The sequence below is a fragment of the Aplidium turbinatum genome, chromosome 7 (assembly GCF_918807975.1).
Source record: "Aplidium turbinatum chromosome 7, kaAplTurb1.1, whole genome shotgun sequence".
In the NCBI taxonomy this organism is placed as follows: domain Eukaryota; kingdom Metazoa; phylum Chordata; class Ascidiacea; order Aplousobranchia; family Polyclinidae; genus Aplidium; species Aplidium turbinatum.
In genome coordinates, this window is record NC_137478.1 from 24,694,838 (window position 1) to 24,718,643 (window position 23,806).

Sequence of the window (23,806 nt, forward strand, 5' to 3'; positions counted from 1 at the left end):
AGAGTTCAGTTGGTTAGTTTTTATTTCTGATCATCACAACGAAAAATAATATATGCCAAACCATGGAACACGGAGGCAAAACCATGAAAACATATATAGGCCTGTAGCGTCTGCGACTTTTCTTATGTTCGAACTGAACTAATGTTTCCTTGCGTCCATGGCGATCTGTATACAAGATGTTGAAACTTGACTTTAATCCGATCATAGCCTATATTTTAATGAAAAACGCATCTGCTTTGAGACCTCTCTGAAATATTTTGGAGTAGCTTAATAAGAATTTGACGACTTGCTATTCGATGATGAAGCGACAATTACGGTCGTTGTATTGTACTGGAAACATGTTAAAAGCAAGGTTTTCTAAACGTTTGATTGCTGTTAAAATGTGTTGTTTCGTTCCTATATTGTAGGCTATGCCTGTCAACTATGGTGCGTGTAACTATCTTTTATCCAGTAGTAATCGCCTGGGCCTACATGTTGGTTACAATAATTGTTACGGAATGTTGCAGAGACAATGCAGCATCACCTCTGCATTCGCTGATAACAATACCACAACTTTTTAAGCTCTCATTCGTAAAATTTTTTATCAGTTTCACTGTAGCCTATAATCTATACAACTTGCATATTTCGACCATGTATTGTTCCTGTCAAATAAACCATTGATTTTTTTGACAAAAGTGGTAAATCAAATTGGGCTGTTTATAAATAAATTGGTTAGGTTACTATAATAGCCTAGTTATAGCCTTATAGGTATGATTTGGCTAGAGTAGCCTACGTAGCACGAGTTTTTTCAGATGGTTGTTGTCAACGTAGATTGCTTTCGTAATGACGTTTTCATTGGGGCGTGCTTTTTTTTCGTTTTTGTACCGGACACGTCATTTTATTGTTTGTCATAAAAAAATGGCAGGGCATACTTCTTTGACTTCGCAGTCATACGGTTAAAAAAGAAATGACACACTTGACTGATAGGTCGTTTATTACGATTTGCAACTCAAATAGAAAACAAACATAAAAAATACGTGCGCAGTTATAGAAGCCACAAAAAATAACATTTCTTTGACTGTTGTGAGACATCTTGAGACGGCTATGCATTAGTAACATGCATCACATAACAATTGAAAATAATTTTTATGCTTGGATAAATGCAAAACAAAGCAATGATCCATTGTTTCAAATTGATCCACAGGGTCATTGACATACAATTTCTATGGAAATAAATTGCAGCGCTTCAGATTGGCAAATGATGTGACAACGTTTTTTATCAACCGTTATCACATCTTAACAGAAAATACTTTTATTTATGATAGAAATACGACCCGTGTTACAAATGGTGAAACATTCTTTCATCCACTTTCGCTGAGACATAAATGAACAACTTTCACTTTTCAAACTGCCTTTTTTCGCCTTGCCATACTGGCGTAAAAATAAAACAGTTGACAAAAAACTAGAGGTGGAACAACCGTCCATCTCTTGGGTAAATAAACAATAAATCTTCTGCATGCAAGCAAAAGTGGAAATAATAATTTGTTTGAGACTAACTTGCTTTTTGCTGTGTAGACAAAACGAATGCAAAGTGGAAATAGAAAGCAAAAAAAAATCAAACACTTTTCGTAAAAATTTTGCTTGCAGTAAAAAAACTTTCGAAGAACCATGCTAGCTTCTGATATGAATATGCAATATTAGGCTTCAAATCAGTGGAAAATTTGATTGCGTTTAAAATAACTCTTAATCTTTTCAAGGCTACATAAAAGCTCGTCTTAAAACTGTAGTAATATACCTGAAACTTCTACAATAATTCAACATCTGGAATTTTTAAGATTTGGGAATAAACGACCATGCTGTTTTCATTACGAACATTCACATTTCGTTATTGTTAACGAAAAAGTTGTATGGAATTTGATACTAAAACAGTTGGAGACGGCTTTTACAAGCCTTGAACTTTGGATTGAAACCACAACTTTTTTCTCGATACCCGAAATACACACACGTGCTGCATTGTTTAAACGCAAAAATAACGTTGTAACTATATACATAAAACGCGATAAAAGAATCAAAGTTCAGAAAACAATTCACTGTTGTTAAGAACGACAAAAACTATGTACAAATTGATTAAAATGACCTAACATAGAGAGTTTATTGTGGAAAATAATCTCATTAATCGTTTGTAATAATGTGATATAGAATTTGCTACTAAAACAGATTGCTATGAACAAAACATTGGCGATTGGCTGTGATTCTAATAGTTGATAATAAACTGTCTCTACTAAAAGAAAACATTGGTTGTATTTTTGTAAGCAGTTTTGAATTCAACCCGCAAAAGCAAATCGCTTACAAAGAAAGTAAGGTATTCCAAGTCATATTTACCCAACGATATCTATCACACGTAAATCTGAATGGGTTTGTTTTCAAACGTCTGCAGTCGATGCGTTGTCTGGGAACCATCTCATCGGAGCATACACGATCAGGTACATTTCATCGATTCAACGTCACGAAAAGTAGAATTACCGCAAACATGATGATTTCAACAAGGAACAATGATCAAAGCGTCTGGCGATGTTAAAACGATGTAAAAAGAGGCAAACTTTGCGCGCTGAGGTGGCAGTTTGACGCCCGTTGCCCTGAGAACGCGAACAAGACCATTTCGTTTAACATTGCAATGGCACAGGTCCAAACGACATCAACATTCAATGATCATTTTGCGTGCGGCGATAGAAATGACGTCATCGACGGTGACGTCATCATCTCTGGCGCAGTCATGGCCTGGCGTCCGTTCCAGTTGACTTCGCGGACAGGTGAAGACGTCACATCAGACAAAGCAAGTAATGGTCAAGTGGTCCATCCGGTTGACGACGTGCTTGGACCAGGGTCTATCCGCGGTCTCTTGTTGGACAATCTTTCCCCATTGATGTTTCGCTCTTCCATATCGTATATAACTTCCATCGGTGATCTGTTGAGAGAGAGCTGGTCAGAATGGATGTTGGTCTACAAGCGTTCAACGTGGGTGACATTGTTATGCGGTTGGAATAGGTTAGAATAGTGGATACACTTGCAATCAACTATTTTCAGCACGAATTTTTGTAACTTGTTAACGTTACTTTACTCGAAAGATAAGTCGTTTTACAATGTTCTTCAGAGTTATATTTTTAGGATACGTTTTTCAAACTGACTCTGATCGATCGTGAGTGAATGCAGAACCCAAGCTCACACAAGTTATCACACTTTCTTGGAGGTCAAACGCACAGAAGTGACATTTTAAGGTCTTAAACTATATCAAAGGAAACGAGCGATACGTTTGCAGACTCACAATATTAACGCACGAAACAAGCGAACACATTCTTTCATCAGGTTCACAAAGCCAACACTGGTGAGTGCTGCTATCTTAGTTCAGACTTTTGAATTAATCGTCCTTTAAAATGCATACATTTTCCACATTTCAAGGTTTTAATATTTTATCATTTCGTTTATATGCTTTTACTGCTATATCGCATCTTGTAGCTTGTACTTTTCTGACCACCTCCGCCAGTTAAACCCTGACTCATGTGCATCCGTCGCGACACTACGCACTACACACTACACAGCCTAACAAAACGAAGAAAAAAATTCTTGTCGGAGATGTTTCAACGATTTTGGGGCGCGCAAAATCCGAATAAGGAATTAGTTTTTTTCGAATTGGCTCTACTTTTTAAGATATTCATGTTTCAATTTTACAAATACCGGATAACCGCATAGATGATAATATCCTAAGATAACTTTTCGTGGTTTGGAAGTAGTAGTGCAGGAATGAAGTAAAATCGTATAAATGATCTTTTGAGTTTGTACATTCCGTCAAAAAAACATTATGTAAAATGGTTATTTTTATCATTTTTGAACCTAAAATTTGAAAATCTCAAAAACTAAATCCAATTCGATAAAAACATCATCATTTTCAGATTCAGCAGGCCAAATATATCTCAAAATCGATGAAACATCTCCGGCTTAGAAAATTGTGTGGACCAGTGTTATGGAGGACTAGGTGGGTGTAAACTTCCTCGGTAACTGCTGCTGACCACTGTACTCTTGGAGGTAAGCCCGCTCTCCAGCGGGTTAAACGAATTGTGTTCGGTCAATGAGGAGGACTCCTTCAAAACCTGGCAGTTGATTACGATTCAAAAACGCTCTCAGCGCAAGTCCTGAGGAGAAACCCAAATTGCTCAAGAGCTCATCCAGTGTACTCACCTATCGGAAGACCGTTGTGCTGAGGCTTGATCCGACATCTTCTCCGGAGAGGAAGGCTCTCTCTTGATGATCATTGGAACAGCGCCATGATGAGGACTTCCTTGGTTAGGAGAAGTGTCACCTAGTCTATGAAGTGAGTACAAGATACGGTTAGGAGAAGTGTCACCTAGTCTATGAAGTGAGTACAAGATACGGTTAGGAGAAGTATCACCTAGTCTATGAAGTGAGTACAAGATATGGTTAGGAGAAGTATCACCTAGTCTATGAAGTGAGTACAAGATACGGTTAGGAGAAGTGTCACCTAGTCTATGAAGTGAGTACAAGATACGGTTAGGAGAAGTATCACCTAGTCTATGAAGTGAGTACAAGATACGGTTAGGAGAAGTATCACCTAGTCTATGAAGTGAGTACAAGATACGGTTAGGAGAAGTATCACCTAGTCTATGAAGTGAGTACAAGATACTTGTTACTAGTTGTTAACAAGGCCAAAGTTTTACTAGCGGTGACGGTAGAGTCCGCCTTACCTATCAGTTATCGCGTCCGGGACAAAATAGATACTACTGACTACAATAGTCGATATAGGCCTACCAGCACGTTAATGAATGGGAAAAGGTGGCAAAACCTTGGAAAGTTTAAAAACATGCCTGAATAGTAAATCATGTAGCAGGCTATATGTCTGTAGTTAGCACATCCACAAAACCCAATTTAAAGTATGTAATGCAAAAACGCACTGATTTGCTGGCTGGGATGTGTCTTCATTTTGGGCTCTTTATTTTTAATTACATTAAGTTGAAATTACTTATGAAGTTCGTCGCACTTCACGTCAATGAAAAAAATAACATAAAACAGCGTCACATACTCCATTCCCAGAAAAACAGACATGTGATTATATGCCGACTTGCGGTTTAACTTTACCTTGATTGAGGAAGTTGTAACGATTGGCCGAGGGATTGCTGATGACTCCATTGTGATAATGCGGCTGGCGAACTAAATCCTGCGAGATCAGCTCCGGAAGGATGATAGTCACCTAAATGGAATTGTTTTCAAAAACTCTATTGCTTATTTGTTGTACTGTAGTTGCCTACTCATTGGCAAAACAGCGTGGAGATTGCTGCAGGATAGTTTTACTGCGTTTGAAAGAAAAAGACTCGATACTTTTGCTTTTTTGCTGAAAACTGTATATCACGTATGCGATTTTGCATCAACTATATTTTGAGCAAGAATTGCTTACCAATTGGCAGTTCAAGCAATTACTGGCCATTTTCAACGTTTCTTCAGTCAAAACGATTGACTTCGTCAAAAAGTAAACACGGTAAAAAGACAATAACAAATAAACAACAACCAACCAAAGTCAGATATCTGGGGATAGACTAATTCTATGACACTACACAACGTTGTTTCAACGATATCAGACGCAAACTGTGCGTTGCAACACACCTGGATTATAAGATGAGGGATGGCCTTGGTACATGATGCTAGGAGTGGCCATGCTGACTACCGGAGTTGAGAGTTGTGCATCACCTCCCTCTTGCTGGAAAGATATACGAGATTTATGAGTCCAAGTGGGTCTCAAGCCTAATTGGCCGGTAAAAATGCTTTTATCTTTTTTTTCTAGCTAAGGTTTGGTAATTAGCAAAAATAACAACTTGTTACTGTGTTTGCTGTATCAAAATGTTTTAACTGACTTTCTGGTGAGAAAATCCACATTTTTGCAAAGAGAGATGGATTTTTTATTTTAAATCACAATTTTTTTACTTTTAAGCAAAATACACGTTGAAAGGACGTTTTGTCAATTACGAAAAAATATGTCATTCTAATCCTAATTTGTGCCAAAATCCTCCTCTTTATTTCAACTCCTACACGTAAATCCAAAAAATCTAAGCTCACATTCGCAAACAATACAGAAGGCTTTACTCAAACTATCACTACTAAAGCCACAGTAGTGACCTATCGTAGATATTAGTTTTTCAACTTTCATTATCCCTCGAATTGGTCTTCCAATGATTTATTGTGGTGAGCGTGAGCAAAAGTTCTTATGCCGAGCGGTTAATTTCACAACTTTTTAGTTTGATTATACTTTGTCGCATTTTATGACTAAACTTTTGCCCAGAAGCAACCGCGCCACAATTTGCGTAATCGCAGTTTGCTCAATTGGTGCTAAAATTGGTTTCCAGAAAATTCGACGGCTTTTTTTAGAAATCACTGAAAGAAGTCACTGAATAAAAATCTCTTGGAGTACTGGAGGTTTGAACTCGCATCACACCTTGAATATTTTTACCGAACTTTTAACCTAAATTTGCATATGATCTTCAAGATTAGTTCAAAATGTTAGATAATATCATAATAATGACTCATTACTGTAATGCGTATCAAGTAAATTTCTAGCAGATTCTACAATGTATCCTTTTGGAACGTGGTCGGTGTGCTATCGGTTGTCGTTTAAATCCAGTGCTGTTGAAGTAATGAGTAAGAAACAATTGTACACGCTGGAGTTACGATACCTATGCATCGGCGTCAAGTTAAGAGCCAAGCAATTGTTTGACGATAATAGCGTCGCTCAATTGTGCTTTATAGTCATAAAAGTGCAGTGTTATTCCATTTGATTAATAATATATTCTATTTAAAAAAAGGTCAAATTTTACTGCGAGGGGCTTTTTAATATTTGCCAAAGCACTAAAAGCACAACTAGGGTAACACAGGATAATTTTGAACACAGTAATTATTCCTTTCAACATTTGTGCATTCCTAATGGCAGTAGTTCTCAAACTGTGCGTCGCGACGCCCTGATGCGTCGTTTCACTTTTCCAAGGGCGTCGCAGAATAGTTCCGTTTCTTGGCTGAACTCAGTTTAAGATTATAAAAATGAGGTTAACCCTTTGAGGACCGCTGGGACACATGCGTCCCATGCACTTAGCGGATTACACCACAATTAACTAAAAAATTTGCCACTGCTGATACCCCGACGTAGTATTGGATGTTTATCCTTCAAAAAAAAAATTGGAAACTCTGAATCATTTGTCTTGGTGTTATTTCAGTTTGAAAACAGTGAAGAGTTGAAGCTGTAAGTGCGTTTTTTTCCTTCAAATTTGCGGAGCATGTTTATTTACATTTGTTCAAGTTCGAGTCGTAATTTGCAAAATACTTCCTGAAAAAATTTTCAAACTACGAATGGATTCGTGATCCTTTCGTAGTAGGAAATCCGGCAAATTTTTGAATTCAATGAATGACGATTATCCAGGTTTGGTGAAAGAAAGCACTGCAAATTATTATCCCATTCGCTACGTCGTTTTTATGTGAAGCAAAAGTTTCTGTCTTGGCGGTGATAAAACCAAATATCGATCACGAATATACAGTGAAAGAGAAATGCGGGTGGCAATTTCAAAAATTCTCCCAAGATTCAATAAACTTTGTGAAAACAAACAAGCCCACACGTCACATTAAATAATATGCATTGCTTTTTGTTGTTGTATCAATAAACAAAAGTTTAACCATAAATTTCTTCATTTACTTTTATTTGCTGGTGCGTCGCAAGTCCAAAAATTTTTTTCAGAGGCGTCGCAACAAAAAAAAGTTTGAGAACCACTGCCTAATGGCATTAATTAAAAAATTTTCGAAAGAAAAAGATGCAAATCCATTGATACAATAACATACAGATCATACAGTTAATTTGTCGTCAAACTTTGCCGTTCCATGTAGAATCGACTGTAGCTGTTAAATAAATTCCAATTCAAATCATTTCCATTCAGTGTCAAAAAAAAAAACGCAAAAAGTAATCTTACCAGTCCAGCTACGCTTGGATGGGTGGGAGGGATGACGACATGAAGTCCAGGACGGCCCCCACCTCGACCGGGCGATGGGGGATTGTGCTGGATGGTTTGCTTAGGGGGCATGGGTGAGGTGCGGTCCTGCATATGCATGGAAGGTGAGGTGCCCCTTTGTGATCCTCCAGAGTACCCATTACCTAAAAATAAACAATTAATTACTATCAATTAACAAAGGTAATACAAACAACTTAGACTACAAACAATGTAAGCAATTAACCGACAAACAAATACGCGTTCACGAGAAAAACAGAACAAAATTAAGCAGTATGTTCCACTTGAGCAAGGTTGCCAGATGTTTTTAAAATGTCTAGCCCAATAGCTACTGAAAAGTAACCAAATCATCACAAGTGATAAAACAAGACCAATCGTACCCCAAAATATGATAAATTTGTACAAAATATAGTCAAAGTCGAAACAAGTTTGATGAAAATAAAACGAAACCAAACGAAAAAAAACACGACAGCCAAAATTTTTCAGCGACTCAAAAACAAAAGTAGCCTAATTGTGCGAGGAAACCGAGGACCTGGCAACCCTGCACTAGAGAGTAGAAATTAATGATTTTCAGAGTTACGTTAATTTTAACTTGCCACGTTCTTTTGAAAAAAATAATTAATTACTTTTGTATATCGAACATGATATATACACGCTGTACGATGTTGAGAATGTGGACATGTCATGCAACAGAAAGTTGGGTCAAAACCAGGCAAATCGATCAGCGATGGTATAATACAAGAAATAGATGAGGTTCAACGACAAACAGTTCAAATTCAAACAAAATCGTGCGGAAAAATCAAGAAAGCTCTGATTCGTAAAGTTTGGAAGGGAGAGGAAGGTAGGCTACTTCTGATCTCACAGACAATCATGCAGTCTCTCCTCCCTCCGAAAAATAATCACATTTCTCGGCCCAACGACAAACACACCTGACGGCATTAGCATTAGCATCAACACGCTGTGCGCTTACCGCCAGGAGAAGAACCCGCGTCTGACATCATAGAGACCTCAGGGCTGTACATTTGTCCTGCATTGGTATTAATCTGTATTAGTCGCCATGCATCCTTCCAATCAACACCCTGGTGCAATTTGAACAGGGGTGGGCAAACTTATCAAGCAACAGGTTAATATTTTTTTTATTAATAAAGGAAAGGGGTGGGCATCAAAAATAGTAATTTGTATCACGGTTTCAAAGACAACAAAAAAATCAGCAGTAGTGCGCACTACACAAATGAAGTGCAAAAATTACACTTGAAATCGCGCTAATTTGCTGCCAATCATTTAGCAGTTCGCCTAGGTCTGGTATAAGTGCTGTTGTTCTCATAATGCAGCTGTTCTCATTCTCAAATGTAAATTAACTGAGGATTTGTGAACTGGAAGAAACACCGACCTATCTTAATCTAAATTTTCTCCCTACTTGCATACATACAATACTGTATACCACTGCTTCTGCAGCTGAAACAATGGCATAGTGATTGTAAGTGCGGTGCGGTGGCTGTTTGAAGACTATTAATGGAAAATCACCACCCTGAAGTCTTGTATAAGCTGAATTATCAAGAAAAGCTCGAAAGGTCGGAGCGGGGTTCATTGCCTGCAATTTACATACATAACATAGAATGAAACCATGCAAGCATGCTCTGAGTTGTCTTCCACAGCTCCGAACATTTGGTTTCGTTTGATGAAGTCATATCCTACTTTGTTGCCAGTCAGGAAATACGTCGTTTTTTCACATTGATGCAACATTTAACATCGGGAAATGTCGAGTCAATGTAAAAATGATTTAAATTCTGGCTGGGTTGTACTTTGTGATGAAGGGGAAAGATTAAAAAGAACTAATGCTAATTATCTCATTGAAATCTAACAACATGTGTCTAGTTGTTTGGATACCTGATACGCAGATTGCCCACCCTTGAGTTAGACCTAACTACCGTAAGATCAGCTGCAGCGTTTGAGTGATCCTAATGAGGCAGGCTGAAGGATGAAAGTGAAACGAGCAGCACTTTCTTCTCAAACCACCCCGGTGAGAATACAGTGCCCTCTCAGCAAATAAGTATTTTTTTCAAAAATTCAACGTTTGCTGCACACATTGCATCAACATAAAAACGACTGATTTGCTGTCCGAGATGAGGGCAACAGGAACGTTGTCATTCAACTATAAAACATTCTTTGACTCCAAGACTGAAACTCTTTTTTCTATAATATCACACACAAAGACATAAAAAAAATCACTTCAGAAATAACCCAGACAGCAAATCAACCGTCTTTCACATTGATGCAATGCAACGTCTGCAGACGACATCAATGTAAAAAAAAAACGGTTAATTTGCTATCCGGAATACGACTAAAAACAAAACTCTTGACTGCTCTAATCGAAAATGTTCTCAACTAACCCACTCGGTGTTACGTCACTGTGCGGTATTGATCAGCGTCACAGGACATCAGCGTCACAGGACAAGGACGTTGATTCAAGTTCAGACCAAGTTGAAATTCAACTTAAAATCAAAATTAAACGTTGTAAAATTTTCACAAACGGCTTTGGCAACTTTAACAGCACGGCCACTACATGTGGCAGTGAGGGTGTAAAAATTTAGAGCTAACCCTAAATTCATTCTTGAAACACCATATCAAGAAAAAATATTTTTGACATGTTTTCTTTTTAAAGTAGTTTGCTTAAGCGTGCAAAAGTGATCTGGCAACACTGGTTGCAGAAAACATTTTGTGATAATGACACCATGAAAGGTAACACCCTAGACAACAAATCAATCGTTTTGCAGATGTAAAAACAATGTAAAAAAAACGGTTGTTTGCTGTCTGGAACCCTGAAACGTGTTGCTTTTTAGGTAGAAGAAAGGTTATTATTAGTTATCCCACGTGGATGATACATTAACACATTGAAAACGCGTGTTAGGGTTAGGAAATATAACAAGGTTAGAAATATACATCCGCATTAGCTTGCACATTACCAATGTATTAAAGATAGAACAGAGTTAGTTTGAAATATGTAAAACATATATAGTTGCTGTAACTGCTGAGGCTAAGCCTACCTCCTTCACTTAGTTGGCAGAACAGCTATCACAGTTACCGCAAAACATGTTGTGATGTTGTTAAAACAATAAAAAGTGAAAAAAATTTAGAGCATTGAGTTGTAGCAATTGTAGGAAAGACGTTATTCGTACAAGCGGCATCGGCTGAAGCAAACTTCTAAACAAACAGGGTTCTGCTACAGAAGATAATACAAAGTGAGTGAATTCTTCAGTGATAGAAGATTTGTCGTAATATCATACTTAAACGGGTGTTATGTGTGATTTGAAAGACTCAAAACACACCAACTTTTAACGTTAGGCTATTCAAAAAGTAAATAAACGTCCGAAGAAGTAAAATTCTAAAAAATTAAACAAATAAAATTTACCTGAAGGAGAGCGGCTTGGGCTGTGTCCTCCGCTTGCTAGAGGACTTATAGGATGAGGACTTCTTCTACTGGGGGGATAAAGAAGATTAGGATCATTTATTTGCTCCGGATGTAGAGAGGGAGGAAGATACGAAGGATGATGATAAATGTCCGGCACTCCAGTCACAGGAACTGTAACGGGCATCGGGAAATCTGTTCTCTGGAACAAGAAACGATTTGATCAGTTACAAAATAATTGTTTTTATCAGGCATGGCTACCTGGAGGTACGGCCTGATTTGTCGCATTTTGCAAATTTTGGCCAGCGCTTCTACTGCTGTCTGACAGAAATTTTCTAAGATTTTGTTTTTTACTTTTTGCTGACTCATAATGATATTAGAGCTTTTGTTGCTTTGGGAAAGCAGTACAAAATGTAGAATTTAGGAAACATTGAAAAATTGTTATGTTTTGATCGAGCCGTTTTGAAAATCACAAAAACTGCATACACCTTCCTGGTGAATTTTTTTTGCACCACTGTCAACTGGTGTTTTTTTAAACTTAATCTTTTTTTTTCGCTTGTCATCGCTGAAGTCATTATGAACTTAGCAGAATTGATTCAGTGGGATAAATATACTTAATCGGGTTCCAATAACATTGTATAATTTGAGTTGCCATAACTAAGTAGACTAGTCCAAATTTAACTGCAGTGGTAAGTAATATAAAGCCGAAATACCAGGTAGCCTTGCGCTAAAAACAAAAAAATTCCTGCGATTAAGGCAAAAAAACCTACTGTATTTAGTTGTTTTTTAATTGTAGAAAGCCGGTCACATAAATGAATACCGTAGGCCGTATGTTACAGACCTCTGGTTTGCAGTATACAAAGCAAAATGCCAACCTACCTGCTGTGGCGGTCGAAGTCCAGTCATCATGGCATTAAATTCCAAATCAATGCGCTGGTAACGTTCTGTGGTTCCAGGGGTTGGTAGCTGAGGTTGATGGTCAATGTCAGGACTATCGAGGCTTTTGTTGTCTTTCTTATTGAGCATCTACGAAGAATATTATCATTAGAAAAAACATTGATCACTTACAAAGATGTTCAATTGTTCAACTACCTTTTTGTCGTATCCAGGCCTACGCCATGCGATTGAAGATTACATATATGTGAGGTAGCTATGACGCTTGTTTAACCGCTAGACCTGTCAGTGGTTTGTGAAACAAGTTTGGCCACTCGGTGCAACCATGTTGCAGTAGCCACGAGTTGCTTGGAGCTTACGATTTTTGAAATGACGTAGGCCTACTGGTCTCTCTTTAAGCACTGCCACAGAGTTAGTCAAGCTAAAAGTACATCAACGTTCAATCAGATGAAAGTATTTAAGATAAGCTATAGGTACATGGACAGTACCCAATTAAAATGAAAAACAAATACATGTATGTGAAAAGTGTTCATTCAAAAAGGTGGTGCTGGTACGAACAAGGCACTGCGTGAAGTTATTACAACGTTGATATATTAACATCGTAAAAAACTATCATCGGTCATCTTTGCGAAGTTTTGTTTCAGGTAAACTGGCCATGATGTTCGCCTTTCGTGTTCTGAGACGCCAACGTACCTGAACCAGACTTTACGGTTTGGCAAATTACATTTGCATCAAAAGTAGGGAAGCAAGCATGTGACTGAAAACACTCAATTTGTGATGTGATATGCTTCAAGTCGTTGCCTGTCAACGGATGCTGCAATCACGTGCGTAGGCTGCAACTCTTGTCTAATTTGTTTCAACGTCCCGTAAGGTAAAATTAAACGTTTGCAACACGACAAAGTAGGATTCGACACGCACAAAGGAAATGGATGGCGGGTTGTGTGGTGTATGTCAAAAATAGGGTAAAAAAATTCCACTGACTGACTAGCAATTTGGAGTTTGAACAAATGACTAATTCCAGCCAAATATCGAATACGGTACCCTGAGTTACCGTTCTCAATTAATTTACTGTTACCGTTAAATGAACATCAAACGGCTAGTTGATGTTCAAAAACGGATGGTTTCAAATTCGAACCAATGAAGTATCTCAGAAATGTCTTCATCCTTTTCAAGCTTATCCTAGGGTTAGACGGCTAAAGATTACTTTTATAACAAATTTTGCACGGCAAGACGCATAGAAGCGAATATAAGCAACAAATTACCAAAACAAAATCCCACTAAAGAGAAACCTTGCGGAAAATCATAAACAATGAAATGGATTTTCGCACGTGTGCGAAAATTTAAAAATAGTTCGCCCAAGAACTACCAAAAAAGAAAGCATCGCATAAATATAGCTACCTCACGTCACACACTTAACTTACACAAAACCATTGAAGTGTCAGAAACGCTAGATGCAAAACGAGATGGGTTGGATAATGAAATGAGCGAAACCAATGTATCACAGGCTCAAAGTTGTTGGTTTTTCGTGTTTTTTAACACCTTTAGAAGTTGATTCAACGAAAATATCTTATCTTTGTAGAAAGCAGTGACGTTTGAAACCTGAGAGCACGTACCCGATGCGAAACGTACACATATGACGTCAGCACACGATAAGAGCCGATATTTCTGTCATCGGGACAATACCCCAAGAATCAAGATGTTAAAACAACAGCAAGAAAAAAGACTCAACAAAACGAAAGGGACTTTCCTTCACTCAAGTACGAATTTGAAAGAACAATTCTACCCAATAGCAGTAAGAAAAAAAGTCGAGTTTTTGGTTCGCAATCAATCTTTTGTCAGTTTTCTCGCAAAAAATGATTAAATTATTAGCGAAACGCAGGAGGTATTTTTTCCCTTTTAAGGCCAACTTTACTTACCTAAACCCCACCCACCCTGTAGCCTCAAATAGCAAACTTTGCAAGATAATCTTTACCAATGAGCTGGCATGTGTTCAGCAAAATATAATTTTTTAAGCGAAATTTTGAATTCATTTAAATTTTCAGCTTCCTTTACAGAAACTGGTAAACAATTCCAGCAACTGACTGCAACAACTGGGAAGCTGCAATTTCCATATTGCGTCTTACATAAAGGATTACATAAGTGCAATCGATTTTGAGAACGCAATGTTCTGGCAAGTTAATAATGTGCAAGTAAAGCGTCAAGATAAATGGGCGCTCAACCATAGGTACGATAACAACAGAAGTTCCAACACACACCACAAAAGCAATGATTAGAAATTAGTGTTTGCAATTTGTTATGTTATAATGGGAACAGTTGTTCATGTTTAACAACCTACGATCAAAATGCTCCCTTCATGTATCAATAAGGACTCCCTCGGGTGGTAAGAACTACACTGTTAATTAACAAGTAACAGCGAGCTGTTGCAGAAAACGCAAACGTCATTTTGCTAAGCTTTCTGTTGCTACTGGCATTGTAAAGACCACGCAAGCCAGTGTTCTTTTCTGAGTGATAAGCTATTTCCAACCAGCTAAAAAAACGCCGAGGTATACTTTCAAAGCACCGCACGATAGACACGAAATATTGCTTAACCTTGACGGAAAAACAAACCTTTCACACAGGTCGCAATAAAAACAAATATCTATAGAAAAAGCGTTGAAAATTTCGTGCTTTTACATATACAACGGTGCATCTGAGTGATCTGGGTTTGCTTGAATACGCAACGCACGAGTGAAAGCCGAACAACAAAACGATGATACAAGTCACAACTCACACATACGGTGATGAAGACTGTAATTTGTGTTGAGATCAGTGTGGACAATTGGATGAATTCCAGAATTTTTACTTTAAAACACGTCTGCAGACGTTGAATCAATGCAAAAAGTGACTGATTTGCTGTCTAAGACTCCATTAATCGTAACTGGGTGAGAATACGTTAGAAACCAAAGCATATGTTTAAAAATAAAGAAAAATCTAAATACGATAATAAAATTTATTATATATGTTATTTTAGTTTAATTCGATTTTCACATCCCTGGTGCATTCCACATTTCCACAATACAATGCAACCTGCTGCGAACAAACCATCTCAAACGAAATCGGGGCTATTTATTTTCTTTAATTTGTGCACCAATTCTCAAAATAAAACTAGTTTTCCATGACAATCTTCGGCCTGCATCACTACAAGGACAGCCCAATGTAAAGCGTAAACTAATAATGGTATTCACTATCATCCGCAGTATTTGCTTGCTAAGGAAACAGAATTTCTAAGACGAATGTGGGACTATTTCTATCCGATACAGACTGCTGGTAGCTGAAGAGCAAGACACGATTTTATGAATGAAAACAATTTCTCCCAAAAAGCGTACTTTCCTTCTCATGGTAAATAAAGACCTCAAATCGCTACAATGGCAGCCAAGGCTAAAAATAACATCAAACTCTAAAGTAAGAACTGGTCACATGAGCAAACACTTTTGTGGCCCCTTATTAAGAAATAAATCTTTCGGATATGAATTACACATTTTTGATTTCGTAAATTCATTTATTTTTTGATATGTCTCGTATAATTATAGATCTTTGGAACGTAACCGCTGCATTAATGACGTCAGGCGACAGATTGTAGTGACGTCAGAAAAGATGACGTCTAGAAAAAGTCTAGGGTCTTCAAAAATGAAATCCGAAAGAAATTCCGGTGTTAAAAATTGGAATTTAGCACCAAGAAAAAGAGACCCAAGTAAACGTAATTTAACGTAATAATAATGCAACTTAGAAATAGCCGGATGCGATGCAGTGCTATTAACAGCGTCGCCTACGTCAAACAACTAAACAAAACAAATACTTAATCGATCGTTTCATGACTTGTTATAAAAACAGAAAAAAAAACTTGTGATGTAGTGATTCTTTGCTCAAAATCTTCAAACTTTTTTCCACTTACGTCAATGAATTGATTGATTGTAAACATCCAGCTTCGTTGCCAGATGACAATGGACAACAGATCAAAAATAAAAACGCAAAATTGGACTTTGGCATCAAAGTTTGATTGAAAAGTAAAATTTTAAACCGGAGCAATCTTTCCTTTGAAAGTACATTTTAACGAGTACATTTGTCAAACTGTTATTGGGAATGATTGCTTGTTGCTTGGAAGAGAAATGCCAAGTTTGTATTTGGTATTTAAGTAAAAACTGTTCGGGCCATGTTTGAATCACTAAATGCAAACTAATGAGTTTAAAAATGTGACATTTTCTGCCCTTGTTCTTTTTGTCTATACCAGTGGTTCCCAAACTGTGGGCCATGGCCCACTAGTGGGCCACGAAGACGGTTTCAGTCAGCCACAGAGTTATTTGTAATTGAACTTATACTGTTCCTGTATTGTTAACAATGCTAGATTTTTTACCGAAAAATTTTAACTGCCATTCTTAAAACTGTCTGCCAAGGGGAGGAATTGTTACGTAACAATGAGTTTTTAAGCTTGCATGTGCCAGAAATCGTACTTAAAAACAAGCGTTCTTTATGTCGTGGACTGATAGTTGTGAGGTGCAGAGCGAAGAAGAGATTGAATAAAAATTTGCAAATCGAGACATGCTAAACTAAATTACTAAATACTAAATTATTCAATGGCAAACAAAAGAAAGTATGATGATAGTTACGTTAAATTTGGATTTACTTCGTTAAATGATCATGGAGTCGAAAAGGGACAGCGCGTAGTATGCTACCGCGTCTTAAGCAATGAGTCATTGAGACCGAGTAAATTGAGAAATCACCTGGAAAAAAATCATCCTGAGTTGAAGAATAAAAGCATTGAGTATTTTAAACGACTAGAATCTAGCTGTCAACGACTTGACAAAACTGGAAACTTTCAACAAACTGATCAGAAACTTACAGAAGCATCTTTCGTTGTTAGCCAAATTATAGCTAAGCAGAAAAAAGCTCATAATATCGCTGAAACTGTTGTTAAACCGTCTGCACTGGCCATGACGAGAATTGTCCTGGGTGATAAACATAAGAAAAGTCTCAAAGCTATTCCTTTATCCAATAACACAGTAAAGAGACGAGTTGCAGCAATGTCAGAAGACATTAAGGAACAAGTAATAACTGAAATAAATAAATCTGCTTTTGGTCTATTCGCCATCCAGCTGGATGAGTCTGTCGATGTATCTTCAGTTTCTCAACTTATGGTTTTCGTTCGCTATGCAGTTGACACCTCTGTAAAGGAAGAATTACTCTTCTGCTGTGCTTTGAACACCAGCACAAAAGCATCAGATGTAATGGAAAAAGTCAACCATTTTTTTAATGAAAACGGAATATCCTGGGACAATCTGTGTGGCGTGTGCACTGACGGTGCACCTGCGATGCTTGGTTCCAAAAGTGGATTTAAGGCACTTGTGCAAAGAAAGGCTACTGGCGTTATGTTTACTCATTGCTTCATTCACCGGGAAGCTCTGGCTTCTAAAACTTTACCAAATGGTCTCCAAGATGTGCTTAACGTTACTATTAAAATAGTAAATTTTGTGAAGAGCAGCGCTTTGCACACTCGTCTATTCAGAAAACTTTGTGAAGACATGGAATCTGATCATAAAAACCGTTTCGACTTTCCCCTGAAAATGTGGAAGATGAATTGCAAGACCAATTGATTGAATTGAAAAACGACTCCAGTTGCCGAGATCTATTCGAAACTTTGCCACTACGGAATTTTGGCTAAGCATGGCATCATCATATCCAGAAATAAGCAAAACTGTACTTAAACAGTTATTGCCTTTCACTTCTACATGGTTATGTGAATCTGCCTTTTCAGCGCTAGTATGTATGAAGTCCAAGCAACGCAACCGCCTTGAAGTTGAACATGACATTCGCTGTGCTCTTTCGACAACTGAGCCAAGAATTTCTAAGCTTGTTGCTAAAGCGCAAGAGCACTCTTCCCATTAAAAAATAAATTGCAAAAAGCCATTTTGTTTGTTTTTGTGTTACATGTCATATAGTACAGTAATTAGGTAGTAGAACTTGGCCGATTAGCGTAGTGGTAAGAAACATCGCTATCTGTGCTAGAGGTCTGGGCTTCGATCCTCGGGCCAGTCAAATCAGGCACAGCGTCGCCACTTAGAAAATTGCTAGAGCCTATAGTGCTCGCCCATATAGGCTACAAGTGTATAAAATATTTTGGGTGGGCCACGAACTTTTTTTGAATCAAAATTTAGGCCACGGAGTAAAAAAGTTTGGGAACCACTGGTCTATACTGATGGTACTGCTATTTCGCGTTCACCAAATGCTGGTATTTGCACAACAATCCAAGTTCTTAATCTAATTTATCAAGAATTTAAGAATGATTAAGAATCTATACATTAAATTTATCGCCAAACATAAATCAACGGAACAAGCACGATTTACTTCTGTGTGTCGTTTGTTTTATTTTGTTAAAAGAAAAACTTAAAATCAAGTTTCTATCTTCCTACTTGGGGTAAAGTGTTTCATCTCTGCCAAACGCAATGTTAAAGTGTGAACTAGAATTGAAAAGGCAGAAGTAATGTAACAAAAAGGATCATTACGCATTCAAGAATTCTCGCTATGCAGATAATGTTCCATACAGCAAAATCCGTTAATTTCACATTGATTCAACGTCTGCAGACGAATTTTGCTGTCTGGGGTTACTGACACAGAAAAGGTCACAGCATTATTTTGCAAATTATATGATCACGCTGAAAACAAAACGTTATATAACATTCAAATACTAGTTGTATAACTATTATGGGAGTGAACAATATTTTAACTAGCTTGAATTCTTTTCATATACGCAAATGTAATCATTATTACGTATGAAGAAACAGCGATGTGTTGAAAATGTCCGAAAGTTTTTTTTACTTGTTTATCTATGAAGAGCCGATCGAAGACGTCTGCAGACGTTGTATCAATGTAAAAAGGACCAGTTTTTCCGTCTGGGAAAGTGAACTCTCTACCAAAGCAGTGCTATTAAAATTAGCATTCAAACTTTTAAACTTTAAAACAAACGTCAAATCTTTTCAAAATTCGCCGCTGTAATGTGTTTCTATCTGCAATCTGCATGAAACTATTTTGATAAGTTCGCCAACTGAAACAATAGCTTATAAAAAGGTTGATGGATGAGGGACCATTGTTCAATAAATGTATTCTTAGCTGTCAATCAGTGAGCATGCAAATGCAGCAACATCGCTGCCCAGGGCGAGAAGATTTGGCAACAACAGTCAAACGAAAAAAAAAAAGTTCTAATAGTTTCATCCGTTTCTAACATCCATTGTTAATTTTCTAGAAAGGTTTCGGTCCACAGATTGTTTCCTTGAATGAAACCGCAAAGACAAAACTGTTGATAACGACAAAATCAACATAATGCCATTTTAGGTGTTTTGCAGTGGTTCATTCATGGCGGGAAAAGCATTGTTGCCCTATTTTGAGAGTTTGTGTAATTCTCTGATACAAAATCATAGTATTGCAGTGCCTGTGCCTTTCGCTCTCTCGTCAAAGTCAACGTTGTTGCAATGCGATAAATGGAGTTGATATCATTTATTTTTCACAAAACTACCTCTAACGTTAAATTAACGTTAAAAATCACTGATCGGCTGTCTGAAATGTTGTTAATTTAAAAGATTTTGAAGAATCCACATTCACGATATAGTAAAAGTTTTTTTTAAATAAAATAAACCAGTTACCGAGCTTGACTGGCTTTATTTGCTTTTAGGTTGTTCGGTTTCATCTCAGTTCATGGACTTTTGCACAGAAACAAAGGTTGAAAGATATAGCGTCTGCTTCATTCACCCATACTATACTGTATTCTGTATATATGTCGGCTGCATGACTAAGAGCTGGTGCAACGTTCGTAAGGGCACCGATTCCACACCGCTCAAGAGAATGCGATTGTGTCTTTGGAAGGATACTCAATGGCTGCCTGAAGGTGGATACGACGATTGGCTTTCTTCCCGTCCACTTAATCTAAATCTTCAACTACCGAGTACAAAACCCGTATACAAACCATGCTGAGTTGATGAAGAAAAAGCATGATACAAAAATGGAGCGATTCTTGAGACTTACCTCAATAATATCCGAATTTGTGCGGCTTTCGTGGGGTTCATTGTACTCGGTGTATTTCAACAGAACTTTGTCCATATCGGTGCTGGCGTACTGAAAGAGCTTGTTCGAGCTGTTGAATATGATGAGGGCTATTTCGCAATCGCACAGCACCGACAACTCGTATGCTTTCTTCATCAGGCCAAATTTTCTCTTTGTAAAGGTAACCTGAATATAACACAAAAAGATTTGGAGGTTTTTAAACAAAAATAGCAAAATTTGAAACAGCGAAAAAGATATTATTGTACGGAATGTTAGACTTGTTAAATTCTACATCGTAAATATTATATAAATTAACTACCGTGCGCATGTGAACAGAAAAAAAAATCAAAATTGCAACACCTTGATTGATACACAAACAACAATTATGGGAATAAAGTCCAAAGTACAGAGATTAAATCGCTTTTCGTTAATAAAAGTTTCAAAACTCAGCTGTTTTCATTTACAGATGAAGTTTATCAAAAAAAACAATTTTATACATTTTACATTCTACATTCTTTTAAATTCCATTATATATCTATTTAATATAAACTTTTCTACATTTTGGGCTCTTTAAGTTTTGATTAGATTAACCAGGCGTTCCAACCATTTTGTTCCTAAGAATAAGTTTCTTCTCATCAGAGGTTGGCCTAACACACCAACAATTTTGAAAAAAAAAAATACTAATATAAAAGTAACGGCTTGTCTTTGTCAGGTATGTTAACTCTTTTACAAAGTCCGCAAAGTGATTTCATGAAAAAAAAATATCTATATATCATTTACTGAGTAAGTTTATCAACAGAAAACTAAGTAAACTTTTTAAAGGCACAAAAAAGGTTTGTAAACGGTGCTCATTCAAACGTATGGTCAGAAAATGTCATGAAACAGCAGCTGGTCATTAATAATTCACTGTGATACGTCGTCACAATATTGCTGACGTAGCAAAAACGCATTTGGGGAAGCTACAGAAAAAAAAGTTGCCGTTGTATCTAGCCAGCAAATCAATTCTTTTTTACATTGCTTCAATAGCTACATGTAAAAGTTGATTGGGCATAAACTTAAATTGCGGAGGACATTTGACATTGATTTGACGTTGCATGCTGTCAAAGTCGCCGTGCAAAACATGCAAACAAGAAAAAAAATTAGTGAATGTGTTTAGAAATTCATATTTGTTCTTTGCTGTTTTATGGGCAGCTGATCATTGATCAAGCGAAACTGCCGCAACGCTTGCCATAACCACTATGGCTTCTCCACGACCTGGATCGTCACATTGTCCACGTGTAGAGGCTTGTGTGCATTGATGATTCTTGTCAGGTGCGGCCAACACAGGGTTACCCATGTTGGAACGGCTGCGAATGAGAGCCAAACCAAAAACGATCCAAACCCGACGCTATGAATATAAACCACCATGGCTTTGCTCTGCAGAAACTTGCTAAAGGCGGGAAACGGAAAACTTGCTCGTGGGTTAACTCTGCCACTTTGCTGATTTAACTACTGTTACAGTTCAAAGTGCAATATTTCAAGACAGTACCTGATCAGGAACCCCTAGTTTAAAATTTTCTTTAAATCATAAAAAGTGGTAAATTGACTTAGAACGCACATTGGGAAATCTCAGCAAGCAAATGTTGTCCTTTTTACATCGCGTCGAAACGATGGAAAAGGACAATGTTTGCTAGTCGTGGTTGGTGTCCATAACAAGAAGTGTATTTTTTGTTTGAACTGCGCTGCAAAATCGATCACAAAATTTTATGTCTGTGGCTGACTAGAATGTCATTTCTTTTGCATTGACTCAACGTCTGAAAACGTTGGATTAATGTAACAAGAACGGACTTTATTAGCCGGCTTCAATGGCATAATTAGTACTTCCTTCACCATCACTAAGCAAACAATGGTTATCAGTATCACACAATGGAAGAATATTGATCGACAGGACAAAAACGAGAATCTTTGTTAGTTTAACGTCAATAAAACATCGATTAACGCAACAAAAAAACGACGAGATGAAATTCGGTTGGCGAGCAAACACAAGCTAACTTTTCAGCTGGCTGGAATCTCTCATGAAACATGGCGAGCAGCTCGGGCTACGTTCTCACCGGCGGCCTATTTTAGGTCACAACCAGTGATATAAATAGATTGCAAGCTCACCACACTTTTGTTAACACTAGCACGTGGAATTCGAGCACGTGTATACAATGTGTCTCGTAATCCCACAGGCTATTATTTTAACGAAAGCTAAAAAAAAGACTCAGTGAATGTTTTTAATGAATATATGCAATACGTTTATTGCATTGCTCATGCTCACCAAAACTCAAGGTCGAAACCACAAAAAAACGCTTTTAATTCTTTTTAGCATGGGGAAAGAAATAATTAAATAACAAAACCCGCAACAACATTTGCTTATTCAATGAGATGTATAGCCAAAATATAAATAAAATTTAAAAGCCAAATTATTTGCACATTTTTGTTAGTCAAATTATTTGCACATAAAATAATCAAGGAAAGACTTTACTAGAAAACAATCATAAATAAAGCTCTATCTTTGTGAGCGGCAATAGAGTGTTGTCCAACATTATAACAAGTATCAACTATATATATCATGGAACGCAAAAGATATATCATGCAAATGCAAGCCCTACCTGTCGATTCCGTTCGTCCCCAATCCTTGTGATTTGAATCTTTTTTCGCCCCATAGCTGTTACTCTTCTGATAGTGTCGAGGGAAAGCTTCAGAAATTTGCTTGTAGATTCTGCTTGTTGGCTTGTGTGTTTTCAATTGAAATTAATGGCTTATTAGCATACTTAGTAGCGCACGACCATTAGATGCTAGTATTGATAGTAGAAAAACAGTTGTGAGATTTAGTCTAAAGCGGTAACCCTGTAAAAATAAGTTTAAATCGTGACTGGATGACACTTGAATAAACTATCTTAAACAGCCATGTTAAAAAATATAAAGGCACAACATTTAATGATAAAAATTGTGTGTGTTAGAAAATATAGTCATAGTGCTTCATCAGTCACTTGCACTTGCTATACGCTTTTACGATATCGATTTTTTTCTGTCTGCAGTGCTGATGGGTTTTCGTAAACGCGGCGCCTTTGTGATACTTGATGCGACGTTTTCAAACGCAATAAAAATCATCCCTGCCTTGTCAAACAGTCTCGTTAGTTCAGCTGCTCATTGTATTCCAGACTGGGATACTTCAAGTAAAGGTACGTGTGTGATCCTATACGGCTGATTTGCTTTCTGGAATCTTGCACATTTGGAGATAACCAAACCTATTCGCCACTAGCCACTACAGGTCACAACATTCTCTATCATCAAATAACACACACATTATACCGAAACGCTATGGGCTATCCACAGCAAATGACAGCCATTACAGCAATAAGTCTCGCACTTTCCTTCCTTTGTCAGT

At 37.3% G+C, this 23,806-nt stretch overlaps 2 protein-coding genes across 3 annotated transcripts; one reads left to right on the plus strand and one right to left on the minus strand.

The window, feature by feature from the left end:
- Positions 1-955: 955 nt before the first annotated feature.
- Positions 956-23,255, minus strand: LOC145774156 (myocyte-specific enhancer factor 2A-like). 2 transcript variants are annotated; one of them, XM_082585324.1, is made up of 10 exons: positions 23,028-23,255; positions 20,377-20,580; positions 12,313-12,459; positions 11,437-11,635; positions 8,998-9,054; positions 7,992-8,173; positions 5,650-5,743; positions 5,128-5,239; positions 4,213-4,338; positions 956-2,944 (listed from the first exon to the last, which is right to left on the minus strand). In XM_082585324.1, exons 1-10 carry the CDS (start codon positions 23,079-23,081, stop codon positions 2,824-2,826), a joined length of 1,296 nt encoding a protein of 431 aa, XP_082441450.1. In that variant the 5' UTR covers positions 23,082-23,255; the 3' UTR covers positions 956-2,823. The 2 variants fall into 2 exon arrangements, with proteins under 2 accessions (XP_082441450.1, XP_082441451.1); XM_082585325.1 differs by lacking the exon at positions 8,998-9,054.
- Positions 17,295-17,954, plus strand: LOC145774433 (protein FAM200C-like). The gene has a single exon (XM_082585683.1). The coding sequence runs from the start codon at positions 17,295-17,297 to the stop codon at positions 17,952-17,954; it is 660 nt and encodes a 219-aa protein (XP_082441809.1).
- Positions 23,256-23,806: the final 551 nt, after the last annotated feature.